This window comes from Mus caroli, unplaced genomic scaffold (genome assembly GCF_978045245.1).
Source record: "Mus caroli unplaced genomic scaffold, Mus_caroli_1 scaffold_2, whole genome shotgun sequence".
NCBI classification, from domain to species: Eukaryota; Metazoa; Chordata; class Mammalia; order Rodentia; family Muridae; genus Mus; species Mus caroli.
In genome coordinates this window covers 86,812,729-86,830,126 of record NW_028227257.1, presented here as the reverse complement: position 1 = coordinate 86,830,126, position 17,398 = coordinate 86,812,729, and the positions used below count along the sequence as shown (strand labels likewise).

The 17,398-nt window shown below is 46.9% G+C and overlaps 1 protein-coding gene across 1 annotated transcript in view; it reads right to left on the bottom strand.

Annotated features, from left to right (window-relative positions):
- Window positions 1-17,398, bottom strand: part of Ext2 (exostosin glycosyltransferase 2) — a 127,323-nt gene that overhangs the window by 34,097 nt on the left and 75,828 nt on the right. Inside the window, exons 9-10 of the mRNA XM_021184765.2 lie at window positions 9,576-9,765; window positions 440-606 (exon numbers count right to left, since the gene is read on the bottom strand). Of these exons, the coding sequence (XP_021040424.1) occupies window positions 440-606; window positions 9,576-9,765 (357 nt within the window). The remainder of the gene's footprint in view (window positions 1-439; window positions 607-9,575; window positions 9,766-17,398) is intronic.

Below are 17,398 nucleotides of genomic sequence, written 5' to 3'. Positions count from 1 at the left end.
TTCCCCTGGGGAGGCCTTGCCTGCTCCATGCTTAACCCCTGAACTCAGCCTAATCCATCAGCTGCCCCAAAGGAGCAGTGACAGAGACAGGCGGCCAGTCTGTCCATGTAGAGCTCAGAGCGCAGGCCATCCATTGGAGGGCGCCTTCCCAGCACTTGCCAGCGCTGCCATGTCTGACTGACTCATGCTCTCACTACTGTGGAGCCCACCAGCCAGGGCAGACTGTGTTGCCTGGAAATATCCATTAGACTGTTCAATGCTACACACAGACTTCAGAAAATATCTTCTGGGACTCTCACTGGGAGTTCTCAAGATGGTAGAGCTGTCATTGGAGAACTGGCGGTCCCCAGGACTTAAAAGATACCTTCACAGCCCACTCTAGGCACATGACGGATACTTTGACAACCACAGCTGTAGAGAATGCTGAAAAGAGCCTCACCTCATAACCAAACTGCAGCTCGTCAGAGGTCAGCATGATGATGTCGTCATCGATGGCCAGCACGGCCTCTGTCTCAATTTCGTCGTAAGGGAAGAAACGATTACTTAGCTTGTTTTCTGCAGTCCTCACAACCTTCAGGGGAACTCGGATTTTGGGCCACAGAGATTCTGGAAGAAGAATAAAAAGAGGTCTTTACCACTCACCTAGGTCTGTGAGGGGTCAGCGCATCTTGTCCTATCACATCCAAGAGGAAGCTTCCACCAGGGACTCTGACATGCAGAGGGACCAGTTGTACGAGGGGAGGGTCTCACCAAGGCACTATCCTCTACAAACCTTTATGGCACTGCCAATTCTCAACTGTTTCCAGCTCCCAACAAGGACACAAGGACAGAAAGTCCAGATTGCCAGTCTCAGGACCTTGGCTTTCCTACCTGAACTTTACCTCCTCTGGCGGATATGCTGCCAACTGCTTTTCTACCAGTGACCCCAACTCAAAACTGGCCTGAAGGTCTGCTAGGAGACTCAGCTCCTGCCTGAGGCTGCCTGCCATCCCTGTATAACCACAGCCAGCCAGTGGTGGGTGGAACTTACCCAATAGCCCATCCCTGACTGAATGCTGCCTTCCTAACTTAACACTCTACCCTCTTCCCCTGACTCACCAGGTTTGGTTTCTCAGCATAACCAATTTATAGAGCAAGTATCAGATTTCTAGGTCTGATTATGTGGGATTTTCTAGTATAGTGAAAAATAATTTGACTCTCCTTGTTCCAACCCCACGTTGTTGTGAAATGGCTGGAGGGACTCAACCATAAACTCACTATTCTAAACATAGCATTTAGTAAAGCACAAAGCCAATGCTTGTTGGTCAGTATGGTACCGATGTCCGCTGACCCCAGGCTCTTCACACAGCACGTGTTATGTGACACCAGGACAGTTAAGCCTGCTGCTCCCACTGATGTCCTTATCAAGATGGCAATCTTGGGAAGATCTAGTCTCAGCCACTCCTGAGACACCAAACTGAAGATGCAAGACAGGAGGACAGACAAAGAGGGAAAGCTGGTTTGACCAGAGGCTGAGTACCTAACCTCTGCAGAACACAACAGAACAGAGCAATACAAACATGTAACACATTGCTGGGGTGCCCTCGGGTCTCAGGAGGGGCCTGTGTAATAGAGAGGTCTACAATTAAGGAAAGCACTTCCAATTTTAAATATGTTTGTGTCACAGAGCATAAAGTAGCCAACTTCAAAATAACTGTGTTTACAAAAGGGCTGACCCCCTACCCCCTAAATGACTTCTGGACTCACTGTCTTTTAAAGGATGACAACAGTTTATTTTATTTTCATTTTCAGCACATTATCAGTAAGGATATAGGGGTAAATGTATAGTAGGCATGTAAATGGGAGTTCTGCCTTTTCTACGAGTTTTTTTTTTAAAGCCTCTTAGTTTTCTGATGTATTTAGTGTATGTGTATGTATGTGCATGTGTGCACATCACACTGAATGCATAGGATTCAAGAACTAAACTGGTTGTCTGGTGTGTGCTCACAGGCTTCTCCCCACTGAACCATCTTGACAGCCCTCTGTGAGATATTGAAGGGAATCCCTTCTTCTCAGGAGTCAGCACAGTGGGGACACTATTGCTCAGCACAGCGAGGACACTATTGCTCAGTAGGAATAATCTAGATTCCTCAGAGATGTGGCATTATCCGATATATCTGATGACCTTCTATGCGTCAGAAGCAGACACTACTGTCAGAGCAGAGTCTACACAACTCTGAGAGGTTGAAGCAGTTTGTCCTGTAGTATTGAGTAAGAAACAAAAGCTAATATTTAAGTCTATTGAGTAACAAATACCAAATATGACCCTAGCTATAATCCTCTGCAGTGTGAGAATTCATGTTCTCTAAACATGGGATACACATCTAAAGGGCCAAAAACTATCCTGACTCTTATTTGCATCAGATTCCCTACTTAAGGCAAACAAAGCCCCTGTCATATAGCTATCAAATCTCAGATCCCCATAAAACCTGAACAAACACCTACAACAAAAAAAGGTTATTTAGCTTTAGCTAGACCAAAAGGCTCTCAAACGTCTGGCCTCAGAATTGTCTTATATTCTTAAAACTATCAAGAATCTCCAAGGAGTTTAATTTATGGAATCTACGTATGTATGTATGTATGTATGTATGTATTTATTTATTTATTTATACGAATACATACATACACACTATGCACAATGTTATATGTGAAAACAGGAAACTGTAAAACATGTACGCATGCCCTTAGCTGGCAGATCGGAGATGGTACCTTATGTGGGTTCAGTGTGAGAAAGCAGAGACAGGCAAGGATGATCTCACCCTCTTAACTCCTCAAAGACCCCAGGGAGGCTCCGGGTGCCCGACTCACACACTGGTAATAACTGGGTCTCCATGGCACCAAATTTGGCCTCAAACCGGTGATGTTCCTGCCCCAGCTGCTTCAGTGCTGGGATTATGCGCCTGGCTCACTGTGCCCACTTGTAGGTAGGGAGAATGCCTGCCACAGAGCAGAAGGCACCTCACACACTAATGAAACTGAAGACATGGAACTTTGGCCCTGTTAATTCCACAAGGCAACAAACAGCTCCGTTTTCCTCCTGAACAGGAAAGTGGCTCACTGCTACAGTTAAGTGGAAACACACCTCAGCGCTGCGTGGAATCTGGACTTTCACTTGGGGAGTGTGTATAGCTTGTTCACCCCACAGGCATTTCCACATTCTTTACCTATATATATCCAAAGAGTCACTGGAGACGATGTCCATAAAGAGCTAACTTGCCCCTGTAAAGTCTTTGATGGGGGAGTTTTAGAGAGTGATGAAAGCCAAGGAGGATGATATGGAGCACAGATGGAGGCCAGAGTGAGCTGTGGCTCCTCTACACAGTCACTTTCCCCTGCTCCATGTGGAACCTGGGGAGCTGACACAGCTTTGACCGAAAGGGTTCTCTGCTTAAATGGTGTATGGGCCAGTGCCACCCCAGGCCATGCTGAAGAGAATTCTGCCTTCTCTTCACTTGTTCTGGAAAAGCACAGTCCTAGCCTCAGGCTTTGGTCCTCTTGATGGGGCAGAGAGGCTGGAGGGTAGGAGCAGAGCCCTGTACACAGGCAACCTGCGTGTGGTTTTAATCCTAGAAAGGCTGCATTTAGAAAACATTAGGGTGGGCAGATGAGGCGGAACAGAACCTTGGGGCACACAGGAGAGAAACCAGAACTTCCAAAGCAGTTCACATCTGTCTTTCTCTCAGTCTGACTTGGATCTAAATCGTCTACATAATCCCAGGCTTCAGATCCAATGACCCAAGCTCACGCTGCCTCTGCCATATGCAACTTTGTGACTTAGGCAAATTACCAACCTGAGCTTCATTTTTCTTATTTTTGTAAGATGATGATGAGAGTAGCTTCCTTATGGAGAAGACACCAGTGACCACTAAATAAGTCCCCATCCTAGGACATGAGTTACACAGTCCCCATCCTAGGACATGAGTTACACAGTCCCCACACTCCCCATCCTAGGACATGAGTGGATCGGGTAATAGGACTCAAGAGCACATGGCACCATCATCCTCACAGAAGGGTTCTTGAGAAGCCCCGTGAACTCTGATTCTCTGTGGGTAACTGGAAGGTCAGACAGACAGACAGATAAGGGGATGTTCCTGCTGAGGCATCAGAGTGAGAAGTTCCCACGTCTACTCCATGGCTGAGCCTGCACTGGGGCCCCTTTCCTTATTCCCTTAAAGGCTAAATGGAACAGCATAGCAAAGCCTTGTGTGTAGTGCCTAATCTCATGACTGTAGCAGGCAGAACAGAAATGTCACCTATTAATACGATATTAACAGGAAGAACATAACATTATTCATAGGGAAGCCCCCCAAGTTTATGAAGAACAAAAAGTGGAGCGTGGGGCTGGAGAGATAGCTCAGTGGTTAGGAACACTGACTGCTCTTCCAGAGGTCCTGAGTTCAATTCCCAGCAACCACATGGAGGCTCACAACCCTCTGTAGAGTGATCAGACGCCCTCTTCTGGAGTGTCTGAAGACAGCTACAATGTACTTATATACATAAAATAAATAATTTTAAAAAAAGAAAGGAAAAGAAAAGAAAAGTGGAGCATGGTGTCCTGGTAATTCCACCGAATGAGCTCTACTCCAGCCCGAAGAAGAGAGAGAACCCAAGAGTCACGGGTTCTGTAAGTACACTGAGGGTTTTGCCTACACTAAGCATCAGGAGAGGTAGCAAAGGTATGCAGTGTTAGGTTTGGCTGAAGCTAACCCTGAACCAGCCACTGCAGGAGGGCTCTTTCATACAGTGGTTCCCTAAGACCAGATGTCCCCAGTCCTAGAGCTAAGGATAACTAAGGGAGTTATTGTCCCTCTTCCTCGCTGCTCCCTCTGAGCTAGCCATTCTGACATGTACAGATAGACCCCTTAAGCACTATAATAGTCACATTATAAATTGGGGGCACACCCTGATGTTAATTCAAAATGGAAATTAAGACTAACAGTTGAATTTCTGAGAAGAATCATGTTGGAATTTTGATGTAACTGCCTTGAATCTGTAGATTGATTTTGGTGGTAGTGGCTCCCACAGGTTGCTATGTTTGAACTCTTGGTCTCCAGTTGGTAGAGCGGTTTGGGAAGGATTCAAACGGGTAGCCTTGTTGAGGAAGGCGTGTCAGCTGGGAGTGGTCTGTGAGAAAGCCCACAGCATTCTGGTTGTCTTGCCATGTAAGCTCTCAGCTACGGCTCTAGGGCAGTGGCTGCTGCCGTGCTCCCTGCCATCATAGGCATGAATTCTAACCCTCTGAAACCATGAGCGCTAAGTTAAATGCTTTTCATTTATCAGTTGTCTTGGTCATGGTGTCTCTTCACAGCAATAAAAAAGTAACTCAGACACTATTTTTTCCTATTAATCTACGAGTGTGGGAGATCTTTCCATTTTCTGGTGTCTTCTTCAAATTCTTTCTTAAATATCTTAAGTTTTTATTCTCCATGTTTTCTACTTGCTTGGTCAGTTATCGCAGATATTTCTGAGCTGGTGTCTATCTAGAAGCTTTACCCCTACTGAGTACAGTGTTCATGGTACTGGAAGGTCCCCTGCCTGCTAGGAGAAAGGCCATCATCATTATCACCCAGCCACAAACCCTGCAGCCCACAACAGTGACCTGCCTGCAAAACATACTGGCACGGCAGTGGTACAGATGCTATGGGAGGAGCCAGCCAGCATCTAGTTGGATTTAAGGCCCGCCCAAGAGACAGATCCATGTTTGACATTGCTGAGGTGGCTAAGAACCTGAAGTGGGTAAGTCACAGGCTGCTAAAGGAACAGCAATAAGCTGACTCCAAATGACATGCTAGTCTACTGATAGGTCAGTGCCTCACCCGGCTCTCATCAGAGGAGCTTCATGTAGCAGTCGGGAACTGATGCGGAGACCAACAACTGGACAGTGTGCAGGGAGGGAAAGTCCTCAGTGGGATGACTTCAGAGCCCTCCTCTCAAGGCTCTGGGATCCGTGTGGAAGAGGAGGCAGAAAGACGGTAAGAGACAGAGGTGACAGGTGACTGCAGGGAAAGCACCTTCCAGGTACAGCAGGACTGATGTACATGTCAATCAGAGACGATGACAGCACGCACAGGGCCTGCACGGGTTCAAGCCCATGGGCTCCCACTCCTAACCAAGAAGCTACTGCAAGTGATACCCACTGGTAAAAGAAAAAACAAACCAGTTTTCTCCAATGGACTCCTACTGGGTATATCAGCTACACTCAGGGCAGGCCCCATGCCCACAAGCTGCTGGCCAACACTATATGAACTCAGTGGTATTTCTGTAGCCCTTATGTCCCATTTTATTTTGGGGGGCATTTTTTGTCTTATTGGCCTTTTGCTTTTTTATCTTGATCTCTGCTTTTGTTGTTGTGTGTGTTTCTTTTGTTGTTGCTGTGTATTTATTTATTTTTATTTTAAAGAGAGAGATAGAGAAAAAGAACATAAATTTGGATGGGTGATCTGTGAGGAGTTAGGGAAGGAGAAAGACACGATCAAAACACATTGTATAAAAATCTTTTTTTTTCAAAAAAGGTTATCAAATAATAATAATAATAAACAAACCCTAAAGGTTGAATGACATACACAGTGTATATGGCCAGGCAAATGCCCTCTCTATCCCTCAAGTCCCCAGAGGAAGGAAGGTGGTGGCTTTTTTTCCCTGACACACCTTGAAAATGATGTGATGAAAGCTCACTAAATTTCTATTACTTAGTCTACATATTTACTTAAACTTTAAACCCAGCAATTTAGACTTAACTGTAACCTAAAGTTGAAAGTATTTGGTTGGGTTGGGAAAAGGAAAAAAAGAGAGAAAGAAAGAAAAGAAATGGGGAATGAGTAGATTGCGCCTTCGTTAATCCACCCAGCCACAGCCATGCTAAGCACAATATTTTTCTTAGCAATGTAGAGAAAGCACAAAGCACCACTTTCACCTCTACTATTCACAGCCTATGCTTGTCTGCTTTGTCTTTAACATGTAGTTGAACACTCTGAAGCCTGCACTGACAGAAAGACCACAGCTGACAGCCCCAGTTACAACTGAACAAACACATCAATGGCTAGACGAGGCCACGGTCTCCTCAACAGCCAGCCAGCCCAGCTGATACACACCACAACCTAGGCCTCCTCAGACACTTTCCTCCTTAGAGCCAAAGTGTTTGAAAAGCTAAACTAAACTCATGGTCATATTAACCACGATATTTTAGTAAGGTCTACCAAAAATTAATAGGGCTACCCTGCTTCAAACTCGGGGCTTTGCTCTGCCTTTCATTCCCCAGTGCAGAGGCTGGAAGCAAACAGTCTCTCCTCTCATACCTGCTCCCAGAGAAGTGACTCAGACCTACGCCCCTCCAAGTGGCTCCAAGGAGAAGCCCTTTTGGCAGGCTTATGTTCTATTTTATTTCTTGACTTGACAACCCGGCGTGCTTATGGGGCATGGAGTGGTAGCTCAGTACATATTTGGCCAGTGGAAAGATCCAATCAGTCACCAGCATCTCCACCACCTGCCAGCAGAGCCTGTACTTGGCCTTGTGGGCAGGACTGAGGATTGGCTGGGTGGCTATCCTCTAAGATGGTGGCCATAACGACAGGAGCAATTTCATGTGCATGAGTGCAGAGTAAAGCCTGTTTACCCTCTCTGAGTGAAGGAGCTATTAGTAATGCAGGACTTGGACCTCAGTTCACTTCTTTCAGGCAGCTATAACTCATGAAGCCAGGAGTCCCAGAGATGGTCTCTCCAATTCCTGTCCTCCATGGATCGTTTAAATTTTCTTTTATGGTTTCCTTCCATAAGCACCCTTATCTTTCAATCTTAGATTATGTCAATATCTTCCTTTCCCCTCCCCCTTTCCTCCTCCATCATCACCACCATCAGCACCACACCATCAGCACCAACATCATTATAACCACCATTACCAGCACCGTCATCGTCTTCTTCTTCATCACTGAGGATGGGGTTTTAGGTGTGTTCCACCATACCCAGCTTTCCTTTCTTTTAAAGGATCAGCCAATCAGAAATTCTGAAAACTGGTCACATTATAACAAGCAAAAAAAACCAAAAAAAAATACAAAAAAAAAAAACGGCATAAATATCTATCAAATGCTTGGGGGCATAACGTAGGGCTTTTATTGAAAAAGAGCTAGTTACAAGGTCTGGGAGACAGCTCAGCAAGTAAAGGGCCCCTCTGAACAACATAACCACCTTTTAAGTTTGGTCCTAGACACTCTTGTGAAGATGGTGGGAGGTGGTGGGAAGGTCTGTCAGTGGAAGGGCTGCCACTCAGCCTATAAGCACTTGAGCTTGAGCTTCCAGTCTTACCATTGTGCTCTGACCTCCACACACATGCCATGGTATGCACACACACACACACACACACACACACACACATGCAAATAAATAATAAAGTTGTGCTCAGATCTCCACATCCATGCTATGACACACATACATGTATCTGTGTACATACACATCATCCTAACACATATAATAAACAAAGTTTAAAAAATTAAAAACCTATTTTACTCAAATGATGGCTCTTCAAATCTAAAAGAGTGCATGTGACTCTTTCAGAGAATAAACATGCCACGAAGTACTTTTTTAAGCATGTGCTGGGAGACACAAGAATTTTCTCTGGCGAATTCTGAGTTGCCTCACAGAGAGAGAACTGCTGTTCTCTCACAGCCTGGGCACTAACTCACCATTGTGGCTTCCAGAGTTGGCCATCCTGACTTCAGTGTAACCAGTTAAAGGGGACCAGCCATCAAAAGCACAGATACTGCTGTCAGGCAATAAACTAGACCTTATCGGTGACAGCAGTGCACATTACAGACTTCAAACTCATTCCTTGCTCTAATCCATCAGAAACTTCCTGGCTTTAATAGGCACTAAATGGCAGGGGCTTTGAAGTCCCTGGAATTAGGGTCAGTAATAGACAGGCTGAACGAGATGCTAAATGCAGGTAGGACGAACTCTTGTGCGTTCCAAATTAAAAGCAAATCCAATTAATAAAACAGGCCTCACCCTAGTCGCTGCAGCAGATGACAGGGGTGGCCAAGGCAGGGGACAAGTGCTGGAGCATCCAGCCAGCTCCTGTGAGAACCCATTTTAGGCTGCAAGGCTACAGGGGCTGTGGAGCTGACCTAATCAGAACAGCGGCTAGGCTATCGCTTTTTGTTTCCTTGAAGGAGGGCTCAATATCAGAAGAGAGATAAGGGAGCAGAAAACTAATGCCCTGTAAACTGAGTTTTCATGTAAACAAATCTGCTGGGACGGCAGAGGGAAGCTGAGACCTGTTTTCCCAAGGCGGATAGCCTTTGATCCCCTTGACTCTTAAGCTCTCAAACACTGTGGCTCCATCTATGCCAGGGCTCAGAGTTCACTGGGCCACCCTAGAACACTTCTGGTGAGATGACTCCAAACGGCAGGGTCACATTGCCTTGCCCTGGCAGTGTTGTTGGCAGAGGGTGGGAGCATGGGTCCACCCCAAGTCAGTGCAGCTTAGGGGTGCAGGGAAGCCCTAGATGGCTCCTTCTGACACTACACCTCTTCATTCTCCTTACCTTCCGGAGGGTTTTTATTCTGATTATTCCAGACCACCAGCAGCTTGGACAGACTGGGCACCTTGGACACCTCGGTGATGACCCGGAAGAGGCTCTCCACGCGGTCGTAGGTGAGGACGATGGCAGTGAAGCCTTGGGACTGAGGTGGGATCAGTGGCAGGAAGAGCGGGTTGCTCACACTAGCCCACTTCTGCAAGAGGACAGGAGGACAAGGGTCAAGGAAGGAGAAGCAGCAGGTTGGTGGCTTTGCCCAACACCAGAAAGAGATCAGCCATTCTTACAAGTGCCCCCTCCTCACCGTCTGACACCACTGAGAAGGGCACAGAGTACATGAGCTGAGAAGATGTTTCTACAGGATGGATTTAAAACACACACCTACCTCCATTTCCTCCCCAAACCACTGAGGTGGCAGCTGATGACTGCAGAGAATGGGAATTCATAGCAGTAGGGAGTCGGCAGGAGAGTGGAGAGGCTGGGAGGGCCTGAGAGGGCCTGAGAGGGCCTGAGAGGGCCAGAGGCCTGAGAGGGCCAGAGGCAGGAGAAGACATGCCCACTTGACCCTGCCAGGAGGAGCAGTGTTGAGGGCAGAGGTCTACTTAAAGGGCTGTGTCAGGATGTCAGACTCCAGCTCACAACTCTCCTCTCTCCAACCCAGCAGGTCATTTCTCTGTAGAAATGGAATCTCCAGTCAGGGACAGAGGCACAGGAGGCAAACTAGGATAAAGCATGGATGTTGAGTGAGGAGCCCTGTGGCTGCCTTCCCTACTCCAGTCCCAGTCATGTGGCTATGTGGGCATCTCTAGCTCCCAGGGAAGCCCCCAGGGAAGCCCCCAGGCAGCACTTGGGTCCACAAAGACCTACAGATCAGCTTTTAGCGTCTCTTCTTTTAATCATGTACAGATTCTAGACTCACAGACAGTTCAAGAACGTCTTTAGCAGAAGTGGCACAAACCAAAGGAGCAGACAAAGCTCAGAGCAGACAGACAATGGGCACACAGATCCAAGTTAAAGCAACAAACGATATCCCCAGGGAGAAAAGGGGTTCGGCCATGAAAAAGTGGTTTTTATTTTAAATTATCTGTCAAAGATTGGAAAGAACTCTAGGATGTTAAAAGCCATGAGACGTGTGTGTGTGTGTGTGTGTGTGTGTGTGTGTGTGTGTGTGTGTGTGTTTAAGGGTGAGGTTTTTAATTTAAGAGATAGAAAAAATAGGACAGAAACCAGGGCAGTCAGTCCAGCATCCATTTAATAGGCAGTCTCAGAAAAGACAACAGCAGCAGCCGCCACTGCCACAACAACAGCCACCCCCAAAACCACAGAATACGAACAAATGAATCTGTCACAGAAATGAGGCATACTCTCAGTACGCCATGGGACAGCAAAAGCTTCAGACTGCAGGAGACCAATAAAGAGCAAACACAGGGGCCTTTAAAACAGAGAAATAGAGAAACCAAAAAGATAAAACTGTGTAACTAGCCGCCATTCCTTCACAGTGGAGCCAGGCTCTGCAAAGGTGAGTGGGTGTAAACATGAATTTGCTGGGCCAGTCTCAAAATCTCTCCATAAATTAGAAATTTGGTCAAAATAAAGTTTTAAAAGTAAGAGAAAAAAAGTAACCTGATTCAAATATAACAGTGTTAAGTGAAAATTCTTCTGTGCTAATGACAGATAGGAAGCTATAATTAAAATAACCTTAAATATTTTAAGAGCTTCCTTCAAATAAAATTCACATTCTCTACAAGCCACCCATTTTAAGAATGCAGCAGGGCCTGGGGAGATGGCTTGGTAGGTAAGCATGCTCACTCAGCAAGCACAGAGGCATTCTTAGAACCTATGTAAACAAGCAGGGTGTGCTCACACACATCTATAACCCCAGCGCTATGGGAACGGAAGACGGTGAAGACGGTTCCTAGGGCTTGCTAGCTACCCAGGATAGCTTAACAGAAGAGCCCAGGCTGAGTGGAGATAAAAACGCAGACCAACACCCTCCTCTGGCTTCTGTATGTAAAATAGGCATGTGTACCTCATCCCACCCACCCCCCACCCCAACTACATGTGCACACACATATACTATACATACGAAGAACACAATGGTTCTGGTTACATTATTTAAAAAAAAAAAAACCAAACTATGCTAAAATATATGTAACATTTCCATTCTAAATGGCTTTTAAGTATACAATTGGTGTCATTAACTAGACCCACAACTGTATGTTAGCAAGTTAACAGCCCAGAAGCAAAACTTTCACAATGACAAGGACAATGTGGAAAGCCCCAGCTGTCATTCTGGCTGCCCCTCAACTCCCTATAACCCTTTAGTCTCTGGATTCCCTATCAATCTTATCTATGCCACTGATAGACACCCATCACCACATATGTGACAACAGCTGTCTGCCAGATGTGACAGTGTGGGCCAGGAAATGTACACAAACACATGGGCTACACATGGGATGGGGACTCGGGGAGTCCGAACAGGATTTCTGCAGCCCTAATAAGATCAGTATATTAAAGCTTATCTGGCCAGAGAAGGCCATCACCGGAATTCACAGCCGAGAGAGCCATGACGTCACACTGACCCTAAGCTGCAGTCTGAGGACAGTGGCTGGATGTTTTATCCATACCCTAGAATCTTGCTACCTTCCTAGGAACCCTTTGTGTTTTCTGCTTCAAACCTCATTGTTCATCTGGTCCTGACTTCTATGGAACTGCTAAGTCAACAGGTAGCCTTTTTCTTAAGTCACAGGCACTCTTCCAGGGCTGCTTAGCTGCCCTCTGCCATTACCATCCCAACCGACATGCCCGGACATTATGAGCCTTACGGTCCATTTGAAAAACATCATTTGAAATGAAGGATGTTTAAGATCACCTAATGTATGGACCAAGGCAAGGCTCAGTGAGTGGCCCCTGAGTGCCATGCAGCACAGGGTCTCACATCCATTAGCTCATTTGAAACTCTAACCCCTAGACAGGGTTGTTCTCATCACAGGTGATAGAAGCTTGGGGTAGAGATCACAAATTGTGTTCAATGTGATCTAGCCCGGGAGTGATGGAACTCAAACCGCCCAGGCAGTAATTCCAGCCCCTCCCACATTCCTCTACACACACACACACACACACACACACACACACACACACACACACTCAGCAGGTGGGACTTCAGCATGGGGAAGGGATGCCAGTGGGCAATATAGCTACCTCTTCACTAAAACAATAGTCCTTAAAAATTCTTGATCCTTTTTATCAATTCTGGGCCAATAAACAAGAGTCAGCCTTTAAGAACTGTGACTGTAGAAAGTACATACAAAACACACCACATATCCAACTCCGAGACAAAGTGGGCACACAAATTTGCAAAGGTTACTATCCCACAGATGCAGAAGGAAAAATGATTAAAACAACAAAACAAGGTCTCTGCTGTGGGAGGAGGCTGGAGAATGCCAACGTACTTGGATGCCTGCACAGCTTGGACAGAATAAGGTCCTGAGACATGCAAAGCCAGCCTCAGTGGATGGGTGCCCTGAAATGTAACCCGAGGCAGCCTGAAGGCACTGGACTGATTTCAAGGTGCTACCAGGAGAAGGAGCTGTCTCTGGCCAGGTGACAGATTTCCTTGCTGGTGCCTTTAGGAAGTGGGTGGTCAGGGCAGGGAAGAAGGAAAGGGACAGTTTGCTGGGAAGGACTGTCATTCCCACACTACCCGCCTGCAGCCCAAAAAGGGCTGGGGTACGGGGGAAGGCAGCACATGGGGGGCAGATGGAAAGGTGCTCACCGGCCTGAAATCTGGCCAGCTGCTTCCTGGAACTCCAGAGACTGAGATGAGCGCAGGAAGCACATATGAGCTACAGATCCATCAGAGTCGGACACACTGCCAGTGGGAGGCAGCGCCATTGCCGCAAGCTTGGGAACCAAGAGGCTTCAACTGCGTCCAGATTCTCCTTCTTAGCAGCTGTATAACTTGGACAAAGTCCTTACACCTCCTGTGCCTCAGTTTCTCTCTCATAGCCTTGTGACACTGCTGCTAGCTTTCTAGATGGTGCTACTTGGCACAAAAGAGGGAATGCACAGTCCTGGGCATCCGCGACTCGAGGGGAGGGGAGCCAGGACTGATCTTGTGCAGTGGGTTATCACATGTCTAGGGTCTCAGCACACGGTCTATATGAAATCCCGTCTCCTCTCCAGCATCCCCAGCATCCTGGTTTACCTGAATTCTACTTCTGCTACTCATCCAAATAGACCATTTTTATTCCCATGATTTGCTCTTTCCCTTTTGAGCCTCTGTTTCAACCACACCGAAGGCTCTGTGAGGGCAGGGGACATAACATCCAGTGCCTGCAACAGCGTCTTCTTGCACCATTCAAAATGCTGGAGAGCAGAAGACTCGTATCCGCTAACCCAGGCCCTACTACAATTGTCCCCTACGTAGAGGTAGGAAGCATGAGTTTTGAAATAGTTTCCAACTTGGTTAGTTCACCTTAGAAGTACTTCTCCAGACTCTCACTGTGTTCAGAACTATAGAACTTTGTTGCAGTGTTTAACTGGCGCAGAAGCCTTGCTACTGACGAGCTCTATGACATGAAAACATTTCTGTCAGCAGCCATTTCCTCATCTTTAAGAATGGAACCATGATAGTATCTATTTCCTCGTGGAATGATGTTGAATTTACATGACATTGTGCATGAACACTTAGGATAGAATACATGGCTTAGTTTACCCTGCTTTTTACTCTGTAGTTTACTGTGTGCTTTTGTCTGCCACAATGCATTGGCAATGCAGAAACCACTCGTACCAGCAGTGTTCCAGGAACACATTCTTCGTGTCTACATTTTCTAATCATGTCCTCCAAGCCTAGATGAGTGTTCAGGATGCAAAGATGAACACATTCCTCACTCACAACATTGAGGTGATTGGATGGGGAAGACAGCAGGGTAGAACGATAAATTACAATGCCAAACAGCAGGCAGTACAACAGGGTACCAAACAGGATTCCACAAGCAGCATGCAACAACACCCCGGGGAAGCAAGCTGCAGAAGGGAGAAGCAGGGGAGAGCTGCCAACTGAGCAGCTTGTGCAACGAGTCCAGAGATACAGAGAGGATCAGAAAGGCTGAAGCCCAGGAGTGAGGAGCCCTATCCTGCAGGCCTTTTCAGTCCCAGACCTGCCTCGTTTGTTTCTTTGGAAGCTCTCTCCTCCTGGGTAGTGCTGTACTGATGCGTGACCATGTCTGCCTTTAAAGTTTACAGGTAGGAAGCCTTGGTGAGTGGCGGGCTTCTGCACCAAGTACCACCCCCTCCCTGAACATAATCACATTTGGCTGCAGAGCTCAGCAGCAGGGTAGAGCAAAGGCAGCTTTTAATTGGGGCACATGCCTTCACAGAAGTTCTGAGCCACTAGAGTAAGGTCAACAAACCAACCCAGAGAAATATCCCACTGGAAAGGGACATTTTTAAAAAAAAAAAAAAAAAAAAAGGCATTTAGTCACCTCTGAAATACCTTTCAGGACTGACCCCTCCTGGCTGGTCACAGAGAGTGTCTACAGTCTGGGACCTCTTGACCGCACTTTCTGCAGGAAATCAGGCAAGTTTAAATCTCCATAATTTACTCAAGGCTCTGGCTTCTGCCAGGAAAAAGCAAACAATGCTGTCAATTAACCCTGGTACCTGATTAAGTCTCTACGACAGCAAGATACACCCAGCAGTGGGGACGGGAAAGAAGGCAAAGTCATCTGTGAGTTAGGACGGCAGGAGTTCCAAACCTATCGCCTCGAGAATCTGCTCACTCAGAGGCATTGGCTGATGGGTGAAAATGGGGGCTATTTTAACAAAGCCCTGGCCTTGGTCACACTGCCCAGGTCTTCTCTCACCCATCTTCCCACCCTCTCGCCTCACCCCTACAATGGGTATTTGCTGTGGAAATCCCACGAAGAAACCTTTCATTGCTAAACTACAGTCACACAAAAATAGTTGATAATAACCATGGCAACCGTCCAGTCCAGCCCTATGGAAGTGCTTGCCTTCATTTCAGTGGGTGGCTTGTGGGCTCCTTTCTAGAAGACTCACGTCTCGGAATACCTGGAGAGTGGCCTGGGGAGACCAGCCTTAAAGTCAAGGGCAATCAAATGGTTTCTTCTTCAAAAGAGTCAAACTCAGGCTGCACACAGAGGAAGATGTCCCTGTACCTCTGCAGCCCTGGCCTGGACTTCTTAGAATCAGAGATCATGGTGGCCTGAAGCCATCCTGGCCATGGTTACTGTGCAGAAACAAATGGCCTTTGCCAGTCACTCTGAAAAGGTCCTCCTGGGTTGACGTGGGGACCGTAAGAACCAGGAGGGGAAAGGCTGCTTTTCCTGACTGATTACAGCCTCGTCAGCCTGCGCAGTCTCAGTGCCAGCACAGGAGAAGCCAAGGACAACTGGAAACCTAACTCCCTGTCCTCACCATGTCAGAGACGCTTCACGTCCCTCTGTCTAACTTCATGCAGAAACAAGAGACGAGGACAGACATTAAGTCGGCCTATATTTGATGTAAACAGAGGCACTTTCCTGAGCGAAAAATGAGACGTCAGAGAAGAGAGGAAGAGGACCGGCTATTACACAGAAGCCTGGAGCCCCTGTAATGAGCAGCCTTACCTATTCCTACCTTGATAGAAAGGGCAGTCTTGTTGTTTTGAAGTTATCAACCCTTACTTCAATGTGGTTTCAATTATGAATTACCAGACTAGAGGGGGTGGGGGGAGAAAGCTTTGATTTATTCTTTTTGCTCCAATTATGCATGATGTGTTTCCACAGAAGACTTTGAAAAGTATTTCATCATGCCTCTTATCCTGCAATGGTCAAAGGGCAACACCGACAGGAGTTAACCCTTTCCTTCCTGCCTAGGTTCAAAGAGACTATGGGCGGATGTGGGCCACAGGCTCTGAAGCAAAGGAAGCCACGAGAGGGTTAAGAGTTCTCATCATGTTACTCGCTCGCACAAGGGTGGTGTCCCCTGTCCAAAATGGTGAGATGATATTTATGTTAATGGTTACTGGGAGATATGAAAGGGGCAATCAGTAATGTGGCCCATGCTGCCTTAACCATTAAACCTCTATAGCCCCGACTACCCACAGCTTTCTCCCAGAGCATGCTGACGGGCCATGTGTCTCCAAGCTAGATTTCTTAGCTCACAGAGGAAAGAACTGAAGACAAATCTAGAGTCAACCTCCTGCCTCCCAAATAATAACAGGTTGCTCTGAAGAAAAAAAAAAAATAGAATAATGACAGAGGCCAAACTTCACTGATGACACATGAAACAGACATAGGGGTGACAGAGATCAAAGGCCAGAAGACTAAGACAACTGTCAACTACAGGGAGAGTTAGAGCTCCTGCCAGTCAGGAGCTCTGCCGCCTGCCTCCTGCACGTCCCCATGAGCTGCTTGCTGCCATGGTGCAGAGGGATGCACCACATATGCCTCCCTTGTCATGTCTGAAGACACCAAGAGCCACAGTGATGAGGGTACATTCAAACATTTCTCTTTCTTCCGGATAATGGGGTCTTCTCTGGAGACCTAGCTCACTATGGCTCTCACACTTATTTGTAATATTTTGCCTGTGGTTTGTTGGTCTTCCTGGGTATGAGGGCTGGCCCTGTGTAACAGTTCTTCAAACTTTCAGCCACCTTCCTTTCCAAAAAAGCCTCTTTCTCTCATAATTCTCTCCTCTTGCAGCTCCAACTGGGTGTGTTGGCTGCATACCGCTGCTCTCCACACCATGTCAGTTTCCACCGCTGTCTCTCTGGGCTGTGTTCTAACCATTTCTTTGGACCTCATCCTCAAGTCTAAACGGGG